Source organism: Syngnathus acus, chromosome 1, assembly GCF_901709675.1.
Source record: "Syngnathus acus chromosome 1, fSynAcu1.2, whole genome shotgun sequence".
Classification (NCBI taxonomy): Eukaryota; Metazoa; Chordata; class Actinopteri; order Syngnathiformes; family Syngnathidae; genus Syngnathus; species Syngnathus acus.
In genome coordinates, this window is record NC_051087.1 from 17,272,630 (window position 1) to 17,293,066 (window position 20,437).

Sequence of the window (20,437 nt, forward strand, 5' to 3'; positions counted from 1 at the left end):
ATCGCGCTTGTTAGTTCAAAGTCAAAGTCAAAGTCAGCTTTATTGTCAATCTCTCCACATGTCAAGACACACAAAGAAATCGAAATTACGTTTCCACTATCCCACGGTGACAAGACATAGTACACGACATACATACATACAAGCAAACAACACAAAATAAAAACAAGAAGGCACAAACAATGAATAATAAGAGCGATGAATAAATAATGAATAAACAAATAACACAATAAATAAGAGGAGCAAAACGGAGCAAGTGTGCATACAGCAGACAGTCAGAATATAGCGCAAAAGTACAGGACGCTACGCAGAAGGGGGGAGAGAGTTCAGGATCCTAACAGCCTGGAGTATGAAGCTGTTGGTGAGTCTGGTGGTGCGGGAGCGCAGGCTCCTGTACCTCTTCCCAGAGGGCAGAAGATCGAACAAAGAGTGAGCGGGGTGACTCACATCACTCACAATCGTGGTCGCCTTGCGGGTGAGATGGGAGGTGTAAATGTCCTTCAAGGAGGGGAGTGAAGCACCAATAATCTTACCAGCCGTGTTCACTATGCGCTGGAGGGCCTTCATGTTGTAGTCAGTGCAGCTACCACCCCAAACAGCAATACAACTGGAGAGGACGCTCTCAATGGTGCCACGGTAAAATGTAGTCATGACGGCCGGAGAAGCACACGCTCGCCTGAGCTTCCGCAGGAAGTACAGGCGGCGCTGGGCCTTCTTCGCCAGTGATGCGGTGTTGGTGGACCAGGAGAGATCCTCACTGATGTGCACCCCCAGGAACCTGGTGCCGCTCACTCTCTCCACCACAGCACCGTCGATGGTCAGCGGCAGGTGTTGGGCGTGACCCTTCCGGAAGTCAACAACAATCTCCTTGGTCTTGTTGACGTTCAGCAGGAGGTTGTTGTCCTTGCACCACGTGGCCAGGAGGTCAACCTCCAACCTGTACAGAGTCTCGTCGCCCTTGGTGATGAGACCCACCAGATTCGTGTCGTCAGCAAATTTCACCATGCGGTTGGTGCTGTAGGTTGCAGCGCAGTCATGCGTCAGCAGGGTGAAGAGCAGCGGACTGAGCACGCAGCCTTGGGGGGCCCCCGTGCTCAGCGTGATGCTGGCGGAGATCTTGTCGCCAACACGTACCACCTGAGGTCTCTGACTGAGGAAGTTTAGTAGCCAGTTGCAGAGGTAGGTACTGAGGCCCAGCTTGGCGAGTTTGCAGATGAGTCGTTGTGGCACAATGGTGTTGAAGGCAGAACTGAAGTCCACAAACGGCAATCTCACATACGAGTCCCTACTCTCCAGGTGGGTGAGGGCCGAGTGGAGGGCCAAGCAGATGGCATCCTCAGAGGACCGTTTGGCTCGGTACGCAAACTGGAAGGGGTCTATGGTGGGGGGTAGAATGGATCTGATGTGCTCCATGACAAGCCGCTCAAAGCACTTCATGATGATGGGCGTCAGTGCCACGTTTTTAGCACATTCAATTAATCTCATCTCATTTTTCATTTCGGCAAGTTTTAGTCGACTGCAAGTAGAGAATTTTAGTCTTTATTTTAGTCCAAGAAAACAAATTAATTCGTCTTGTTTTAGTCAACAAAAATGTCAACATTTTAGTCTATTATTAGCGATTTTCCTTTTTTACGTTTTTTTTCGCAGAAAATGCATTTAATGTTCATTTTAATACACGTTTCATGTATGATAATGTCGGTCAAAGTTGTTTTGAATTAAGGTTGGTGCAATATTTCATCTAGATTAAACGCAAATTTGTTATCGTTTTTAGTTTGCATCCATGTCCTTGATTAGCTCATACTTCTGTTTGCGTTACCTAAACTTTGTTCCATCTTAAACCACAGTTGCTTGACTAGTATCAATTAGCACAAATTTGACTTCACATACAATTATATCAAAAAGTAGCAACTATCGCTACATGTTCGAAGCTTGTAAATTAGCCAGCATTATATTGCGATTTGTTTAATGTTAGTGTTAGAACATTGTAGCCGTAACAGTTACATTATAAACAACCACCGCAAAACCTTTTAACTTACGATGATGTATTAGCGGTAAACTGTGACGTGTTTTTCACCCCAACTTCAAAATAGCATGCAAAGCACATAAGGGTGCAGCTATCGCTTATTTTTGTATTCAAGTAATTTAGTGATTATTTACGTCGATTAATTGAGTAATCGGGTAAAAAATGCTTTTGTCATTTTTTAGAACATTAAAACTGTACTCAAGATTTTGTATTCTTGTATATATTCTTTACTGACAACCAACATTATAACATTGTAAATGCTCTTTACATGATCATTTAAAGTGCAAACATAAAATACCTCAGTATATTAAAGCATATACTGTATGTAAACAAAAAGTGTTCTGCCTTGCAAATGTAACGTGTCAACTCAGGCTCAGCCTAAGATATTTTAGCCATTAAGTCTCAATCACTTTGTTTTTTTGAAAAAATTCAAATTTTTTGGGTGACGGTTCTGGAAGGAAGGTCATGAAGTGAATTGAATTTTGACACAATCACTTTGAAGCCCTTGCCTTCAACCATGGAAATAGGCCTCATATCAGCCACTAGCATGTCCACGATGCCTTTAGTGTATTCGGCTGCTTGCTGCGTTGAACATGGTGAGGCCATTCGAAGATAGCTTTCCATCTTGGTCTGTGATCTGCCAAAGAGAAATTCTATTTAGTGCAATCATTAATACATTATCAAATTAAATCCACAATCAAGATTGTTTTAACTTCTCTTACTATGTACCGTGATTACAGAAATTGTAAATATGATTCACACAATCATTTTCATAATGTTTGTTTTTTCTGAGAATGTGTAATATCATCATACATTACACATCATGTTTATTACTTTATACAACATGAAAAATGTATGTCTTTAATCTTGTGCAGTCATTACATGATATCTGTCAATTTTAAACAGGTTAAAGAGAGTTCTCTAACCATAAAACTTAACAAATGTTTGGCAAACAGCACCTATTTTTAACATGCAAACAGTTCCAGATGCGACTTCTGACTTACCGCGTCTCTGGGATCTTTGCAGCACTCGATAGATGCGCCAGGTGCTTTCTGGTGAGGTGCTGCAACATTGACGTCGCGTTGTGAAAGGCTCACTCTGTTTGGCAGTGCAAACATGTCACTTTGTTCTCTTCTATCTCTGCTATCTTTTGATAGTTTCTGTCTTTTTGTTTGCCCATCCTGTTCCGTTTCTCCATCGTTGTCAGCTTGTTCTTTGTTTTTTGACATTTCTTCTGACTGTGTTGTGACTGAGAATGTTCCGCAGTGCCTGTAACTATGTACGTGCGGAGTATGTTTCCGCTCAAATGCTGCACACAGCCAAAGCCAAACGCGCGAGGCTTGGTGCAGCAGTCGAGCGGAAACATACTCCGCATGTACATAGGTACGGGTACACATTTAGTTTCGAGCACACGTTTAGGTGGCTTAGTTGGAACAAACGAATCATCGAGACAGAGTAAATGTAATTGATGCATTATTCTGATTGAATTATTCAAATTGCTTAATGACTCCTTTGAGCCCTAAAAGCACAATACCAGCAACTTGCCAGCACCTACTGACCTTGTGTTATTTTTCCCTGAATGGCGCGGGAACTCGCCACCAAGTGTGATTTTGACGTAAATTGCGTGAGAAATCGCCTTCTGGTGTTGTTTTGCCGTGAATTGTACAAGAACTTGTTCAAGTGAGCAATAATCAACGGCAATAGATCATTTATTATATTTGTCGTCTTTTTTTATAAACTAAAATGTTCATAGGATTTTCCCCCAGTCTTTATATACTGAACTATATTATCGTCTCGTCATTAGTCAACACAAATGCATGCTGATTTATTGCATACTGCATACCAGTTATTGTTTATCAATGAAGGCTTTAGTCTCGTTGAGTTTAGTGTTTCATCCGGTGAAAAATGTGCACCAATGAAAATATTTTTGTTAAAAAAATTAAAATTAGAAGCCACCTACACGTTTGAGTGTGACATAACTGATTTTACAGTTGTTCAACTTGGGGAGTTTGCACAAAGTGCAAAACTTCATCAAAAGGTATTCCATGGCAGAAAGTTTGTTTCATATCCATTCAAAATTTAATTGCACACTTTTACACATTTGTTCTAATCATGAAAGGTACAACCCCATCCATCCACCTACCTCTTGGAAAGATGCCTGGATCCGTGAATGTAGCCATACAGAAGTTGGCCAAAACAAACAGAAATATGATGCCATTATAAATGGGAACAGCTACAGAGAAACGCTCTGAAATCCATGGACAACTGCACAAAACAAACACAAAGGAAAGAACCTGTCAGAAAATACAGTGACTATAGTTCTTTCAGAAAACTGCATCACTTCCATCCATCCATCCATCCATCCATCCATCCATCCATCCATTTTCTGTACTGCTTTGTCCCCACGGGCGTGCTAGAGCCTATCCCAGCCGTCATCGGGCAGTAGGCGGGGGACACCCTGAACTGGTTGCCAGCCAATCGCAGGGCACACAGAGATGAACAATCATCCGCACTCGCACTCACACCTAGGGGGAATTTGGAGTGCTAAATCGGCCCACATCCGAAGAAACCGGAGTGCCTGGAGAAAACCCACGCGGAAACGGGGAGAACATGCAAACTCCACACTGGGAGGGTCGGAGGTGGAATCGAACCCACACCCTCCTAACTGTGAGGCGGACATGCTAGCCAGTGCCCCACCGAGCCGCCGGCATCACTTACAACAAACACTTAAATTTGATTGAGACAATTAATTCTGAGATCTATGATTCACAAACCATAGCGCACAAGAATTGCCCAAATAGCAGAAAAATAGGAAATATTTAGGACTCAAAGTTCACAGAGGAGGCGAATAATAAAGACTGAAGAATCCGAATCCTCTGACATGCATTTGAGCGTCTAAGACTTTGTGTTTTTATGAATGTGTACAAAACCTCATGTCTTGCAACTTTATTAAAAAAATCAAAGTCAAAGTCTGCTTTATTGTCAACCTCTTCACAGGCCATGACACACAAAGAAACCGAAATTACGTTTCCACTATCCCACGGTGACAAGACATAGTACACGACATACATACAAGCAAACAACACAAAATAAAAACAAGAAGGCACAAACAATGAATAATAAGAGTGATGAATAAATAATAAATAAACAAATAACACAAATAAATAAATAAGAGGAGCAAAATGGAGCAAGTGTGCATACAGCAGACAGTCAGAATATAGCGCAAAAGTACAGGACGCTACGCAGAAGGGGGGGAGAGAGTTCAGGATCCCAACAGCCTGGAGTACGAAGCTGTTGGTGAGTCTGGTGGTGGGGGAGCGCAGGCTCCTGTACCTCTTCCCAGAGGGCAGAAGATCAAACAAAGAGTGAGCGGGGGGACTCACATCACTCACAATCGTGGTCGCCTTGCGGGTGAGATGGGAGGTGTAAATGTCCTTCAAGGAGGATAGTTTCATTAAACCCCAGTTTTAAATTCAGTCTATAGGTAAACGTATAAATGTTTATGTCTATATTATTTATATATGTGTACACAATGTACGTATTTCGGACTTCAAAATTTTACTATTAATATTATCAAATTATTATATTAACCCTATTCAATTTTAGATAATGGTAAATGGGCAGGATCTAAATAATCCTAATTTCTCCCTGGTCTAACACACAAATGCAAATATGCACATGCACATAGACACGCACGTGCACACAGACACACACAGACACACACAATATAGTAATCCTTTGCTATATCACGGTTCACCTTTCACGGCCTCGTTGCTTCACGGATTTTTTTTCAAAGTGCAGTGTTTCATGGCTTCAGAAGAAAAAGACACTACAGAGCGGAGTCAGGCCGCAGTGAAATACGCGCGAGTTACAATTTGTCCTACTATATAGTGCATACTTCGTATTGATGATTAAAATTATTTATAATTATTTTACTGTAGTTATTTGTAAGAAAGCATTTAGTTCTCTGTTAAACAAATGCTTGGGCCTGAAGATAGGTTTTGTTCTTTTGTTTCATCTTCACGGATTTCGCCTATCATGGGTTCTTTTTGGAACGTAACCCAAGCAAAAAACGAGGGATAATTGTATATATACTTATACATACATACATACATACATACATACATACATACATACAGTCGGATGCAAATGTTTGGGCACCCCTGATCATTTTCAAGATTTTCCTTTATAAATCATTGGTTGTTCGGATCAGCAATTTCAGTTATATATATCATATAGCAGACAAAAACAGTGATATTTGAGAAGTGAAATGAGGGTTATATGATTTACAGAAAGTGTGCAATCATTACCTAAACAAAAGTAGGCAGGTGCATAAATTTGGGCACCCTGTTGGGACATTTGTTATATATTATCATTAAATTCTGTTTCTAATGGAATATCTTTGCTGCATGTGCCAGGAATTTCCAACCGATATAGAATGTTAAGAGAACAATGGTGTTTTTCATGGTTCAGGATGCATATGGCTGGAGCCATGAGTCGCTTTAAGCAATAACATCCTGGTTTGAACAGTGACATCGTTGAGAGGTCCATACTGCTCGCCTTAAAGAATAACATCCTTGTTTTTCTGAAATCATGAGATGAATGTACTGCTGTGAACAAGAGAAGCTATACATTTGTCTAAACTCCACCCATTGCATTTATTCAATAAAAAGGGGCCCGCCTGTGGCTGGAGCGCGGTTCGGGCCACACATCCTGTGTGTGTGTCTCGGGCGCCCTCCTGCAGGAGTCGTTGGCCTGATGAAGACAACTCTCGGTCTGACGAAATTCTTTGTGCAAATGTTGACGAACCCAACACACCCCAACAGAAAAATGACTATATTAAAAAAATGACTATAATAATATCAATATTTAGTAAATGCTCCTTTTGCAGAAATAACAGCCTCTAAACACTTCCTATAGCTTCCAATCAGAGTCTGGATTCTGGTTGAAGGTATTTTTGACCATTCTTATTGACAAAATATCTCCAGTTCAGTCAGGTTTGATGGTTTCCGAACATGGACAGCCCGGTTTAAATCACACCACAGATTTTCAATAATATTCAGGTCTGGGGACTGAGATGGCCATTCCGGAACGTTGTACTTGTTGCTCTGGATGAATGCCTTAGTAGAATTTGAGCAGTTTGGGGTCTTGTTGAGGTATCCAGCCTCTGCGCAACTTCAACTTTGTCACTGATTCTAGACCATTGTTTGCAAGAATCTGCTGATACTGACTTGAATCCATGCGACCTTCAACTTTAACATGATTGCCAGTACCTGCGCTGGCCACACAGCCCCACAACATGATGGAACCTCCACCAAATTTTACTGTGGGTAGCAAGTGTTTGTCATGGAATGCTGTGTTCTTCTTCCTCCATGCATACCGCCCCTTCTTAGTATGTCCAAATAACTACATTTTAGTTTCATCAGTCCACAGCACCTTATTCCAAAATTAAGCTGGCTTGTCCAAATGTGCTTTCGCATACCTCAAGTGATTGTTTGTGGCATGTGCGCAGAAAAGGCTTCTGACGCATTATTCTCCCATACAGCATCTCCTTGTACAAAGTGCACTGAATAGTTGAAAGATGCACAGTGTCACCATCTGCATGAAGATCATGTTGTAGGTCTTTGGAGCTGCTCTGTGGGTTGACTTTGACTGTTGTCACCATCCTTCGCCTCTGCTTATCTAAGATTTTTCTTGGCCTGCCACTCCGGACAAACTTCATTTCACTTCTCAAATATCACTGTGTTTGTCTGCTATATGATATTTTTAACTGAAATTGCTGATCTGAACAACCAATGATTTATAAAGGAAAATCATGAAAATGATCAGGGGTGGCCAAACCTTTGCATACGACTGTATGTATGTGTATCATATATATACGTACATACAGTATGTATGTATGTGCATCATATACATACATGTGTGTGTATATATATACAAATCCCTCGTGACTTTGGGGTCACCTATCGCAGCCTCACTCGGATGGGAACATGTTGATTTGTGTCCTTGCAGCTGATTGGCTTAGCAGTTCTAACTACACTTTATCTCAGCCTCCCGCACTTTATTCACTCCGTCTGCGTCAACATATCAGCAGCACCTCAGACTTGCACTTCATTACACACATACTATCATGTCTATGCTCCTCGATCGCCAAGCGGAGTTGAACTGCGTGTCTGCTTTTCACTCCCGATCGGATCGTCCTGTTTGCCCATCATAAAATAAAAAAAGTCTTGTGCGGATGCCCTCGCGCTGGGCAGCGGTCGGGACGCAACAGCCGCTCAGCACGGCAAGAGCAGAACAGAGTCGTTGCACTTTAAAATGAAGAGCCGGTTAGCGAACCCGCGTCGTGTGGGCATCTCGTTACACAGCAGTTCAGGCTAACGAAAATCAAGTGGCAGGCGTGCATGTCAAAATAGACAAAACTGTGAGGACTGACGATTAGGAGTTCCGTATTGGCGACGCACACCTCAGAGGTCTAACGCGGAGGGCGGGTGATGCCATAGGCCAGCAGGGCGGGAGCGGAGACGTGACACAGCCGCGCACGAAGGGAAAAACGCACCGCCGCGCAGAAACAGTCGGGACAACGGCAGTGAGCGTAACCGCGCACGTAGAAAAAAAGCACTGCCATCCAGGATTTGGGACAGCGGCCGGCAATGAGCACTAAGCGCAGGGCGTGCCTCTGCGCAACGTTTGGATGCCCTTACGCTGGGCTGCCAGGGTGCATCAGCCGGTCAGCACCGCAAGAGCAAAGCAGAGCCGTGACACATTTACACTTTAAAATGTTTAAATGTTTAAAAGTACAATCAAGTGTTTAAAAATAAAGTCTTGTGCGGAATTGCTCACGCTGGGCCACGGGGCGCGTCAGTCGGCCAGCATGCAAGAGCAGAGAGGATCCGTGACACCTTAAAATAATTTAAAAAGTGTTTAAAATACAATAACGTATTTAAAAGTACAATAGAGTGTATACAAATAAAATTATAAAAGTTTTGAGTGGATGCGCTCGCGCTGGGCCGCGGGGGCGCGTCAGTCGGCCAGCACGCAAGAGCAGAGAGGAGCCAGACACGTTTACACTTCAAAAAGTTTCATAAAAGTCTTGTTTATTTTCTTTATTTTCCTATTTATATAAAGAGAATGTTTATGAAAATCAGTTTGACTTTAAAATGTTTACTAAAGTGTTTAAGAATACAAAAACATTTAAAAGTACAATATACAGCGTTTAAAAATACAATAAAATACAATAAAGGTTCATAAAGGTCTTTTATGGATATTGTAACAATATATTTTCTCTACATCGCGGATTTCCGCCTATAGCGGGTGGTCTTGGAACCAATTATCCGCGATAAATGAGGGATTACTGTACCGTATTTTTCGGACTATAAATCGCGTTATTTTTCATAGTTTGGGTGGGGGGGCGACTTATACTGAGGAGCGACTTATATGTGAATTTTTTCACAAATTTTCAAAATTCCCCCCAAAAAAAAAAAGTGAAACCGCGATAAACGAACCGCGATGTAGCAAGGGATTACTGTAATTTGAACTTCAAGTTGACGTCAGCGGCGCGGCGGTTGTTTACATAAAGAACAAAGATTCGGTCACGGGATGACGAAGATGACAAAGGGCCCCACGTACTACCGGCATCATTAGCGACTTTGTTTGTAAGTGACACGGAGGACGAAGAGTTTGAAGGATTTAATGATTTGGAGTGAGACAGAAGGTTTGAAAAACTATAATGGCTTTTACGCACGCCCGGTCCTACTCTACAGAGCTCTCTTTCACCTCCGTGGATGGAAGTCGGGGGCCGGCGCTCGGCTGGGTGGCTGTCCGGGGACGGTGGCTGGGGCTCGGACATGGCTTTTACGCACGCCCGGTCCTATTCTTTTGTTCGGGTGCCTGTATGTTACGTATCTGTGTGGCGGAAGCCACACAAAACAATGGCGGCAAAGGTACGTACTCCTTTACGTGACACGTCTAGTCCTGTGATTGTTTTTTTTGTCCAAATCTACGTGGCGGAACTCCTCTACGTGTTACGTCTAGGCCTCTAACTGGGTTTTTTTTGTCCCGATCTACGTCTAAGCCTGTATATTACGGAAGCCACACAAAGGAACTTTACAGATTTTTGAATTTGGTCTACACAAAAGGTGCACCTTCTTAAAATGCGCACCTTCGTTTTTTGAGAAAATTAAAGGTGTTTATGTGCGCCCTATGGTTGTGAAATTATGATAGTTGAAGCAGGCCATCTTTTATTGTCTCTTGTACAGTGTCCTAATTGTTGTATTGAGAAATGTATTCACCGATATGTAGAAAAAAAATATCAAGATTGTACACAATAATAATAATAATAATAATAATTCATTCAATTTATATAGCGCTTTTCAATAACCCAAAGACGCTTTACAGATAACAAAAAAAAAAAAAGGGGGGGGTACAAGAGGGTTTCGAGGAAGGTGTTTACCATAAGGTGATGCAATAAGGCTCAGAAGTGTTTGTATCAAATTGGACGCATTGCGTAGTATAGAGGTGCAATGTTCACAACATTTTGAGTTCATCCTTAATGTTACAGAAGACTTTAATTTTCAAAACAAAGGATGACAGTGAGGACTCTTCCTAATCAAGCTTGTAACATTTCTAAAGGTGATTGATGCACACAAGTGTTGTTATTTTAGTAAAGTGTCTAGGTTGTGTTGTGCGATCTATAACTGACAGCATCGACGGTGCTGTGGTGGAGAGAGTGAGCAGCACCAGATTCCTGGGGGTGCACATCATTGAGGACCTCTCCTGGTCCGCCAACACCGCATCACTGGCCAAGAAAGCTCAGCGCCGCCTGTACTTCCTGCGGAAACTCAGGCGAGCAAGTGCTCCTGCGGCCGTCATGACTACATTCTACCGTGGCACCATTGAGAGCGTCCTCTCCAGTTGTGTTGCTGTTTGGGGTGGTAGCTGCACTGATTACAACGTGAAGGCCCTCCAGCGCATAGTGAACACGGCTGGTAAGATTATTGGTGCTTCACTCCCCTCCCTGAAGGACATTTACACCTCCCATCTCACCCGCAAGGCGACCACGATTGTGAGTGATGAGTCACCCCGCTCACTCTTTGTTCGATCTTCTGCCCTCTGGGAAGAGGTACAGGAGCCTGCGCTCCCGCACCACCAGACTCACCAACAGCTTCATTCTCCAGGCTGTTAGGATCCTGAACTCTCTCCCCCCTTCTGCGTAGCGTCCTGTACTTTTGCGCTATATTCTGACTGTCTGCTGTATGCACACTTGCTCCATTTTTGCTCCTCTTATTTATTGTGTTATTTGTTTATTTATTATTTATTCATCACTCTTATTTATTCATTGTTTGTGCCTTCTTGTTCTTATTTTTTTGTGTCTTTTACTTGTATGTATATTGTGTACTATGTCTTGTCACCGTGGGATAGTGGGAACGTTATTTCGATTTCTTTGTGTGTCTTGGCATGTGAAGAAATTGACAAAGCAGACTTTGACTTTTTTGAATTATCAACTCTGATTGCACTAGTTTAAAGTGGATATTAAATCCAACCACTGACTGTAGTCTACCCATGTACATATCCAATCAGACACTGGCAAAAAAAAAAAGAACCCGGAAACAAAACACATTTTGAGGCTTTTCATTGGACAATAACTACAACTACTAGATGTTTGCTCGATTTGCCGGATCATACATAAACTTACCAATGAATACAAAACGTGCAAGAGTGCAACAACATTTTTTGTTTGATTTGTTGAAAAATAGTGTATGTTAACAAAAAAGTCCTCCCTCGTTGGGAATCTTTAAAATGCACAAAATGCGCCCTCGGCCCAATACGACTGGAAAGAAAGTTTGGCGGTTGACAAACTAGAAAGTGTGTGTGTGTGCGTGCGCGCGCGCGTGTGTGTGTGCGTGTGTGTGTGCGTGTGTGTGTGTGTGCGTGAGTGTGTTTGTGTGTGCGTGTGTGTTGCATGGCTATGCACGTGTGCCACATTTTTGGGACTCATTGCGATACGTGCATGGGTGTAAAACACTTACGTGAAGCAGAAGAACAGTGTGGTTGAGCCAACCAAGAAGAAAGTGGCTGCTGATACAGGAACATAGCGTGAGAGTCGCAGAGGTCTTCTGGACAGGTTCACAGAATGGGGCAGGGGAGAAGAGTCTGGACCCTGCCCTTCACTCTTATGACTGCCACCAGGCATCCCTCCCTAACTGTGCAGTGATGTTTTGGTTCTCATCTGCAATGCTGTGGGAGTTGTCATTCAGTTAAATGTTCTTACTGGTGTACCAAGTGGATTTGTAAATTCAAATTAGGATTTATAGAAACAAAATTTAAATTGAGAACAACTTAATCAAATCAATCAAAAGAGAATGCAGGGATAACATGAACTAGGTTATCACTCTTCTATTGGACAAAAATACATGATCTCAAGAAAAGTCCAGACACCAATACAAAAAATAAAGTTGTTTCAGCAACGAAATTCACGAAAATAAAATCAACAATAAAATGCAATTATGGTGTTACCCACAAAACATTGACATCAAGTACTCTGCAGTAATCAATGAATTCAGAATTGTAGCTTGAATGCTCAAAAGATATTTTTTGTTTAACATCATAACTTAACATGTTCCATTTGATCTGTTGGATATATCAAAATAAGGGAGTTGGATATAGCAAATGAGTAGACAGGGGAAAACCTGTCTTTTGAAAGACACATTTGAAACAGTCTAAGACATTAGCCTTCCACTTGTCATTCTGAAGTGCACTTGCTTATAAGTCAAGCCAAATTTGAAAACGTTTTTTTGTAATCTTACAGTCATATGAAACCGAGATCTGAATTCAGAGCATCTGCAACTGTTTCAGAAAAATAATAAATAAATACAACTTGCTTTCAATCCAACATACATATTAGGCACAGCAGTCCATAAATGTGCCAATCTAGAAGCGTGCTTTTCCTACAGGTGGACATTTAAAAAAAAGGCAAGTGATTCAGACCGCCTGACATATGAGCTGCATCAGAGATTGCATTGACAAAAAAGAACTGATGTTGCCAAACTTCAGAAAATGGTTTGGGTGTAATTCATGTCCTTTAAATTTTCATAGGCAAAATTACACAACAACTAAAAAATATTATTCCGAGTAATTTGCAGAGGGGTAAGGTAACATCAGTTCAAGGTAAAATCACCAGCTTTTAAGATTACTTTTATTGGGCCACAGCGTCTCCACTAATTTAATATTTCTACGATGTTAACAACAATCTAAGCACGCTTACAGGCTTGCACTTCCACATACATGACTCTCGTGCCTACACAGTTTCCCTCTTTATTAGCCAGCAATTGATTTTTAGAAAAAGCAACAATGCACTTGAATTGGAAATAGAAACTTTTGTTTGACCTATAGAAAAATCTTAGGTCACTGATATTTGAAGGTTTTGAGATTTTTGAGTATATTGGCCAAAAAATCCACACCCTAACAAGCACTTCCTACTAAGATCAGATGTCTGTTTGCTGGACAGTTTGGGTCCTTTGGTGTTTGGACTTGAAACATTGCAAACAATTCAAATCAAATAGTTGTCCATCAAAAACCTTCCAATCCAATTGATCAGGATACTGCACCTAAAGAAACACAAAAAGAGATTTTTTTTGTCATGGTGTAAAACTAAATTGTTAACAATTCAAGGCAATCTGTATTAGTGGAAGATGGTTGAATGACTGTAAGGCAACTTTGCCCACGGTAATATGCGTGTTTTAGGGAAGTTACTGATAATTATTTTATCAAACAATTAAAGGGAAGTGAGCCAACATTGACACTTATGGGATAGAACTGTGTTAAGAATGATGAGAATGATGAGATTTAACGATATTTTGGAACAGAACGGTGAAACACCTACTGCCGCCAACTTTTTGGGCGGAGTCTGCTTGATCGGACACATCAGCCTGACTATGTCACAAAAGAAAGACATCACAATTTCCCGATTGGAAATTGTTGTAAAGACTATCACTTAAAATGTACAACAATCAAAGATGGAAATTGACAAACGCAAACATGTCAGCTGGCTTGTGGCTCAGCCAGGAGGCTCGACCCACCCGCACCGCGTCACAACATTGGCTTTTTGAAAGGATTGGTAGAACCGGACTTCCAGCGAGGAGGCCGACCCTTCAGCTGAGTGTGACCGTTTAAAGCACCTCCCTTTTGGATAGCCGGCAGAGGGAGTACCCCATACGTGGACTTTAGGGGAAATTTAATTCAAATGAACCCTTACCAATTTCAATGGACTATGTAACAACGCATGTATGAACAATTCAGCTTACATAAAGCCTCTCAGAACATGTCATGTTTGCTTAAGTTGGTGACTGGTAAAAGGAAATAAACATGTCAGGGCACTTCAGCTGCAGAGGCTGCGCACTTCAGCTGCAGAGGCTGCTCATTTCTTGCTCTTAAATCTGCCACAGAGAGGCTAATCCTTGTGATATGTTGAAGTAGTCATGAGTTTAGATGTCCAACCAAGACATGGTTGGGCATTGTCTTTGTACTCTTCACCTGGTTGCCGCCACACACGCTGGACAGCATCTGAACCAAATATGTTTATCTTGGTCTCATCAGACCACAGGACATGGTTCCAGTAACCCATATCCTTAGTCTGCTTGTCTTCAGCAAACCTTTTGCGAGCTTCCTTGTCCATCTTTTTTAGAAGAGGCTTTTTCCTGGGACAACAGCCATGCAGACCAATTGAATGCAGTGTGCGGCGTATGGTCTGAGCAAAGACAGACTGAAGCCCCCACCCCTTCAACCTCGACAGCAATGCTGGCAGCACTCATACGACTGTTTTCCAAAGCCAACCTCCGAATATGATGCTGAGCGCGCGCAATCAACTTCTTTGGTCGACCATAGCGAGGCCTGTTTTGAATGGAACTTGTCTTCTTAAACTGTTGTATGGTCTTAGCCACCGTGCTACAGCTCAATTTCAGGGTGTTGGCAATCTTCTTATAGCCTAGGCCAGCGGTGGCCAACCCGCGGCTCGCGAGCCGCATGCGGCTCTTTGGCTAGTTTCATGCGGCTCTTTTACGTTCATATCAACATTTGTGTTTATTTTTCGTGCGCATTTGCTTCGCTTGAGTTCAATATGGTATTTTGGTCAAACGCGCATGCGCGTGAGGTGAAATCCCGCAACGGAGGAGGGACAAACAGAGCGATTGGTTTTGCTGGCTTTTTAATGAATGGCGACTGTGACTACGGGAGCCCATTAGGTCCAGAAAAGCTGACAAGACGCTTGCCAAAATGGCAAGGAAAAAATGCACAGCTAAACGAATATATGACGATGAACACAGGACGTTTTTAACAGAGTTAAAGTTGTTTTTTGTTGAACGCTATGGCAAGCCATTCTGCCTGATATGTCGGACGTCATTGGCGCATTTAAAAGCTTCAAATGGTCAGCGCCACTTCAGCTCACTTCATGCCAATATCGATAAGGACTTTGCAAAAGGGACTGAATTTCGCAAGCACAAGTTTGGAGACTTTGAAAAGTCAGGCAGAAAAATAGGTACAGTTTTTCAAAAAAATTACGAAGCACTCAGAGACTGTCACACTTGCATTGTTTCAACTGGCTTGGAACATTGCACGGGCTAAAAAGCCATACAATGAAGTGGAGTTCGTTAAAATATGCCTCAGTGACGTTCTTGTCTCCTGAAAACGACGAACTCAAACGAATGGTCTGTCCCGCCACACATAGTAAGTGAAAAAAGTTATGTTTTTGTTTGTGGAATTTGTTGAACTGAGAGTTTGTCTGTGTGAGACAATGCACACAATGTTCATTGTTGAAAATGTGGTCTTTGGTCTGTGGTTTTAGTACTGTAGGAGTCAATTTGTCATTATCATGTTGGTGCGTGACATAATAATGTCACACAATAAATTTGGCTGAGCAGAGGGGTGTGTGTGTGTGTGCGCGTGTGCGCGTGCGTGTGTGTGTGGGGGGGGTGTTCATGTGTGCATGTGTATGATGTGGCTCTTTGCGATGAGACAGTAAAAAATGTGGCTCTTAGTCTCTGACTGGTTGGCCACCCCTGGCCTAGGCCATCTTTATGTAGAGCAATAATTCTTTTTTTTAGATCCTCAGAGAGGTCTTTGCCATGAGGTGCCATGTTGAACTTCCTGTGACCAGTATGAGAGTTACCTACAGTAATTTAATACACCTAATCCCCAATCACACCTAACACCTCGTTACACTAACTAGTCGCATTATACAGGGAGGAAAAATGCCTAATTGGTCCCAATTTTGGCTTAATTTTGAGATTTTCAGTTGGGGTGTACTCACTTTTGTTGTCAGCATTTTACACATGCATTGTTGTATTTTGAGTTACTTTGAAGTAACAATAAGTTTACTTTGCTATCCAAGCTCTACAGTGACTACCGTAATTTTCGGACTATAAGTCGCGGTTTTTTTCATAGTTTGGGTGGGGGGGCGACGTATACTCAGGAGCGACTTATATATGGTTTTTTTCACAAATTTTTACTTGATCATTAACACATCACTTACTTACAAGTATAGTTGACCACTTCACATGTTATTTTTAGTATAGTTGATCACTTCACATGCTTTGATATCTTTATCTTGAACATATTCAAAACATGAAAAATAGAGAGAAAAAATCAAATAAAGTAATTAACACTTTAAAGCGTCATATCCTCTGGACATGTCCTCTGTCACCAGGATGACATAAAGGACGAGAAATTTGATCGATGGATTTAATGATTTGGAGTGACACAAATGGTTTGATAATATTGTTTTTTATGTGATAGTTATTTAAAATATAGTTTATATATCGTTGTATGGGCCTGTGGAATAATTTAAACTGCGGCGCGGCACACGGCATTGTTGACAAAGGACGATCGATAAAAGACGAGAAATTTGATCGATGGATTTAATGATTTGGAGTGACACAAATGGTTTGATAATATTGTTGTTTATGTGATAGTTATTTAAAATATAGTTTATATATCGTTTATGGGCCTGTGGAATAATTTTAACTGCGGCGCGGCACACGGCATTGTTGACAAAGGACGATCGATGGATTTAATGAATTAGAGTGACACAGATGGTTTTATAAACGTGTTATTTATGTAATAGTTTTTTTTAAATAACTGAATGTTACGTCAGGCCCGTTCTCAGCTCCTCGTTTGTGTTTGTCACGTTAGCATACCGTATCGTTTAGCCTGTTGTTGCTCGTTCATGTCTGTTCTTGGTGTTGGATTTTGTCAAATAAATTGCCCCCCAAAATGCGACTTATACTCCGGAGCGACTTATATATGTTTTTTTTCACATTTTTGGGCATTTTATGGCTGGTGCGACTTATACTCCGGAGCGATTGACGTCATATGATGGCGCCGCGGATGGCAGCCACGGTGAGTCGCTCTCTGTTTATTTGTCTTATTTTGTGTGTTTTCTGTGTCCTCTGCTGTCCATCCCGGATCACTTTTACTAGAGAAGCGCTGTTAAACATCGGACAGTCTTCTTCTGGTATTTTCTCTTCTGTTCTCTTCGATTCAGACTGTTTGTCGGAGATTCTAGCCGGAGCGGCGGTGCTGTACAAGCTAGCACGGCGACGGCGGCGCGGAAAACGAGCCGGAGCACTCGTAAGGCTGAGGCAGAGAGGGTTCCGTTCTGCCCTACCGTCAATTCATCTGGCGAATGTCCGCTCCCTGGCGAACAAGATGGACGAACTGCTGCTCCTCACTTCAAGGAACACGGACTTCAGCAGATCCGCCGCGCTGTGCTTTGTGGAAACGTGGCTCAGCGAACGAACGCCCCACCACGCCGTGGAGCTAGCGGGCTTCAGGCTAACGCGAGCAGATCGCAGCGCGGAGCTCTCCGGAAAATCAAAGGGAGGTGGTCTCTGTTTCTACATTAATGAACGTTGTTGAAAGAGTTTTGCAGCCCTCTCCTAGAAACACTTTTCATAAACTGCCGGCCGTTCTATTCACCACGGGAGTTCTCCTCGATCGTCATGGCGGCTGTTTACATCCCACCACACGCACGTGCGAGTGAAGCCACGCAGATGCTGGCTGACCAGGTAACAGACATGGAGAAACTTCTACCAAACTCACTAATCATTGTTCTGGGTGATCTTAACAGGGCGAACCTCGCACACGAACTCCCCAGATACAGACAGCATGGAACGTGTCCCACCAGAGGGGCGCAGACTCTGGACCACTGCTACACCGTGATCAAGGATGCATACCACTCTGCGGCTCGTGCAGCTTTAGGACTCTCGGACCACTGTCTAGTTCATCTGATCCCGGCCTACAGGCAGAAACTAAAAACTTCTAAGCCTGTGGTGAGGACTGTGAGGAAGTGGACAGTGGAGTCAAGGCAGGACCTCCAAGCCTGCTTTGACTGCACCGATTGGGGAGCTTTCGAAGCTGCAACTTCAGACTTGCATGAACTCACTGACACTGTCACATCATACATCAGTTTTTGTGAGGATCTGTGTGTGCAGACTAAGACCTTCTGCACGTACAACGACGACAAACCTTGGTTGACACCGAACATCAGGAGGCTGCGCAAAGTCAAGGAGGAGGCCTACAGGAGCGGCGACCGCGACCTGTTCAGGAAGACCAGAAACACGCTGAACCGAGAGGTCAGGAAAGCCAGGAGGTGTTACGGGGAGAACCTGAAGAGACACCTCTCTGCCAATCCTGATCCCTCAACAGTGTGGAAAGGTCTGCAGAGCATCACGGGCTACATGAAACGAACCCCCCGTCCTGTGGAGAGCCCAAGGCTTGCTAACCAGCTAAATAAGTTCTACTGCAGGTTTGATCGGTCCTCCCACACAACGGGACTTCCTGCAGCACAATCTACATACTCACCTCTCCCCACAACTGCTCTGTCCACACCTCTATCATCGTTGTCACCCACTCTCTCTCTCTTGCAGAGGCCGTGCCCGCACTCCAGGTCCGCGAGGAGGAAGTGCGCCGGATGTTCCGGAGACAAAAGACCAGGAAGGCACCGGGCCCAGACGGCGTGTCACCTTCCTGCTTGAAAGTCTGCGCTGAGCAGCTGGCGCCCACCTTTGCACGGATCTTTAACCGTTCTCTGGAGCTGTGTGAGGTGCCCTCGTGCTTCAAGAGCTCCACCATCGTTCCAGTGGCCAAGAAGCCCGCCATCACAGGTTTGAATGACTATAGACCCGTCGCACTGACATCTGTGGTCATGAAATATTTCGAGAGGTTAGTGCTGAACCACCTGAAGGAGGTCACGGGCCCCCTGCTTGACCCCCTCCAGTTTGCCTACCGGGCAAACAGGTCAGTGGATGATGCGGTCAACATGGGACTGTACTACATCCTGCACCACCTGGACACCCCAGGAACGTACGCCAGGATCCTGTTCGTGGACTTCAGCTCGGCGTTCAACACCATCGCTCCTGACATCCTCCAACAGAAGCTCATCCAGCTTGCGGTGCCTGCCCCCACCTGTCAGTGGATCACCAGCTTCCTGACCAACAGGAGACAGCGTGTGAGGCTGGGGGGCATCACATCTGACACCCGGACCACCAATACTGGAGCCCCTCAGGGGTGCGTCCTCTCCCCACTGCTCTTCTCTCTCTACACCAATGATTTGCCCGTATAAAGACTGAACAATGGTGCATGAGGCGAGCATGGGTGAAAGTGTTCACAGAAGGTGATGAGATGTGGAGACAAAACAGACAAGAGAAACAGGAGGGGAAACTCGGAGAACGGCCAAGAACTCGGCGTAAAGGCGAAAACAACTCAAGGCCAACGAGGAGATGAGCACCGGAACAAGGGCCCCCACCTCACCCCCACGGAACAAACACCTCCACTTCACCCCCACAGATAAAAAGCCCCCCACCTCACCGCCACGGAACAAGGGGGCCCCCCACCTCACCCCCACTCCCCACAGCACTGGTGTGGTCGAGGTGACTCACGTCGCAAGTCAAACACAAGTCAATCAAATCGTCCCCCACCTTCGCGAGAAACATCATGCCATCGGTGGCCCCCGTCCACCCGTGCAAGAGAATAAAACCAGATCAAAGACGTTCATCGTTGTTATTTCTGAGGGAGAACTTTCTGCTGTTGTGGACTATTGGCAGAAAAAGCCCAGTGCTGTTTTGAACTTGTATCCTGATAACAGAGCTTTTGAAACAAAGAATTTGGATTGATCTTGATCAACCTGTGTAAGTCTAATTTTTGTATTGGTGTATTACTCCTTTCTTTAATAGAAGAAACCAAACGAACACGAAACGAAAAATTGGATAAGAAGAGATCGGCTCAAGGCTTTGCCGTGGAGTGCGGGTGGCGCGCTTCCCAAAAAGTGTGAAAATCCAACACCTCGCAGGGCAAAACAAAAGAAACTGAGGGACGTACTAACGTTACCATCCAAGTCTCCACGGGCCCGTCAAAGTGTGAACTGTC

General features: G+C 43.5%; 1 protein-coding gene across 1 annotated transcript in view; it reads right to left on the reverse strand.

Moving 5' to 3' along the window:
• Nucleotides 1–20,437, reverse strand: part of LOC119124509 (palmitoyltransferase ZDHHC5-like) — a 147,438-nt gene that overhangs the window by 122,598 nt on the left and 4,403 nt on the right. Inside the window, exons 2-3 of the mRNA XM_037254565.1 lie at nt 12,049–13,626; nt 4,164–4,285 (exon numbers count right to left, since the gene is read on the reverse strand). Of these exons, the coding sequence (XP_037110460.1) occupies nt 4,164–4,285; nt 12,049–12,212 (286 nt within the window). The 5' untranslated portion in view covers nt 12,213–13,626. The remainder of the gene's footprint in view (nt 1–4,163; nt 4,286–12,048; nt 13,627–20,437) is intronic.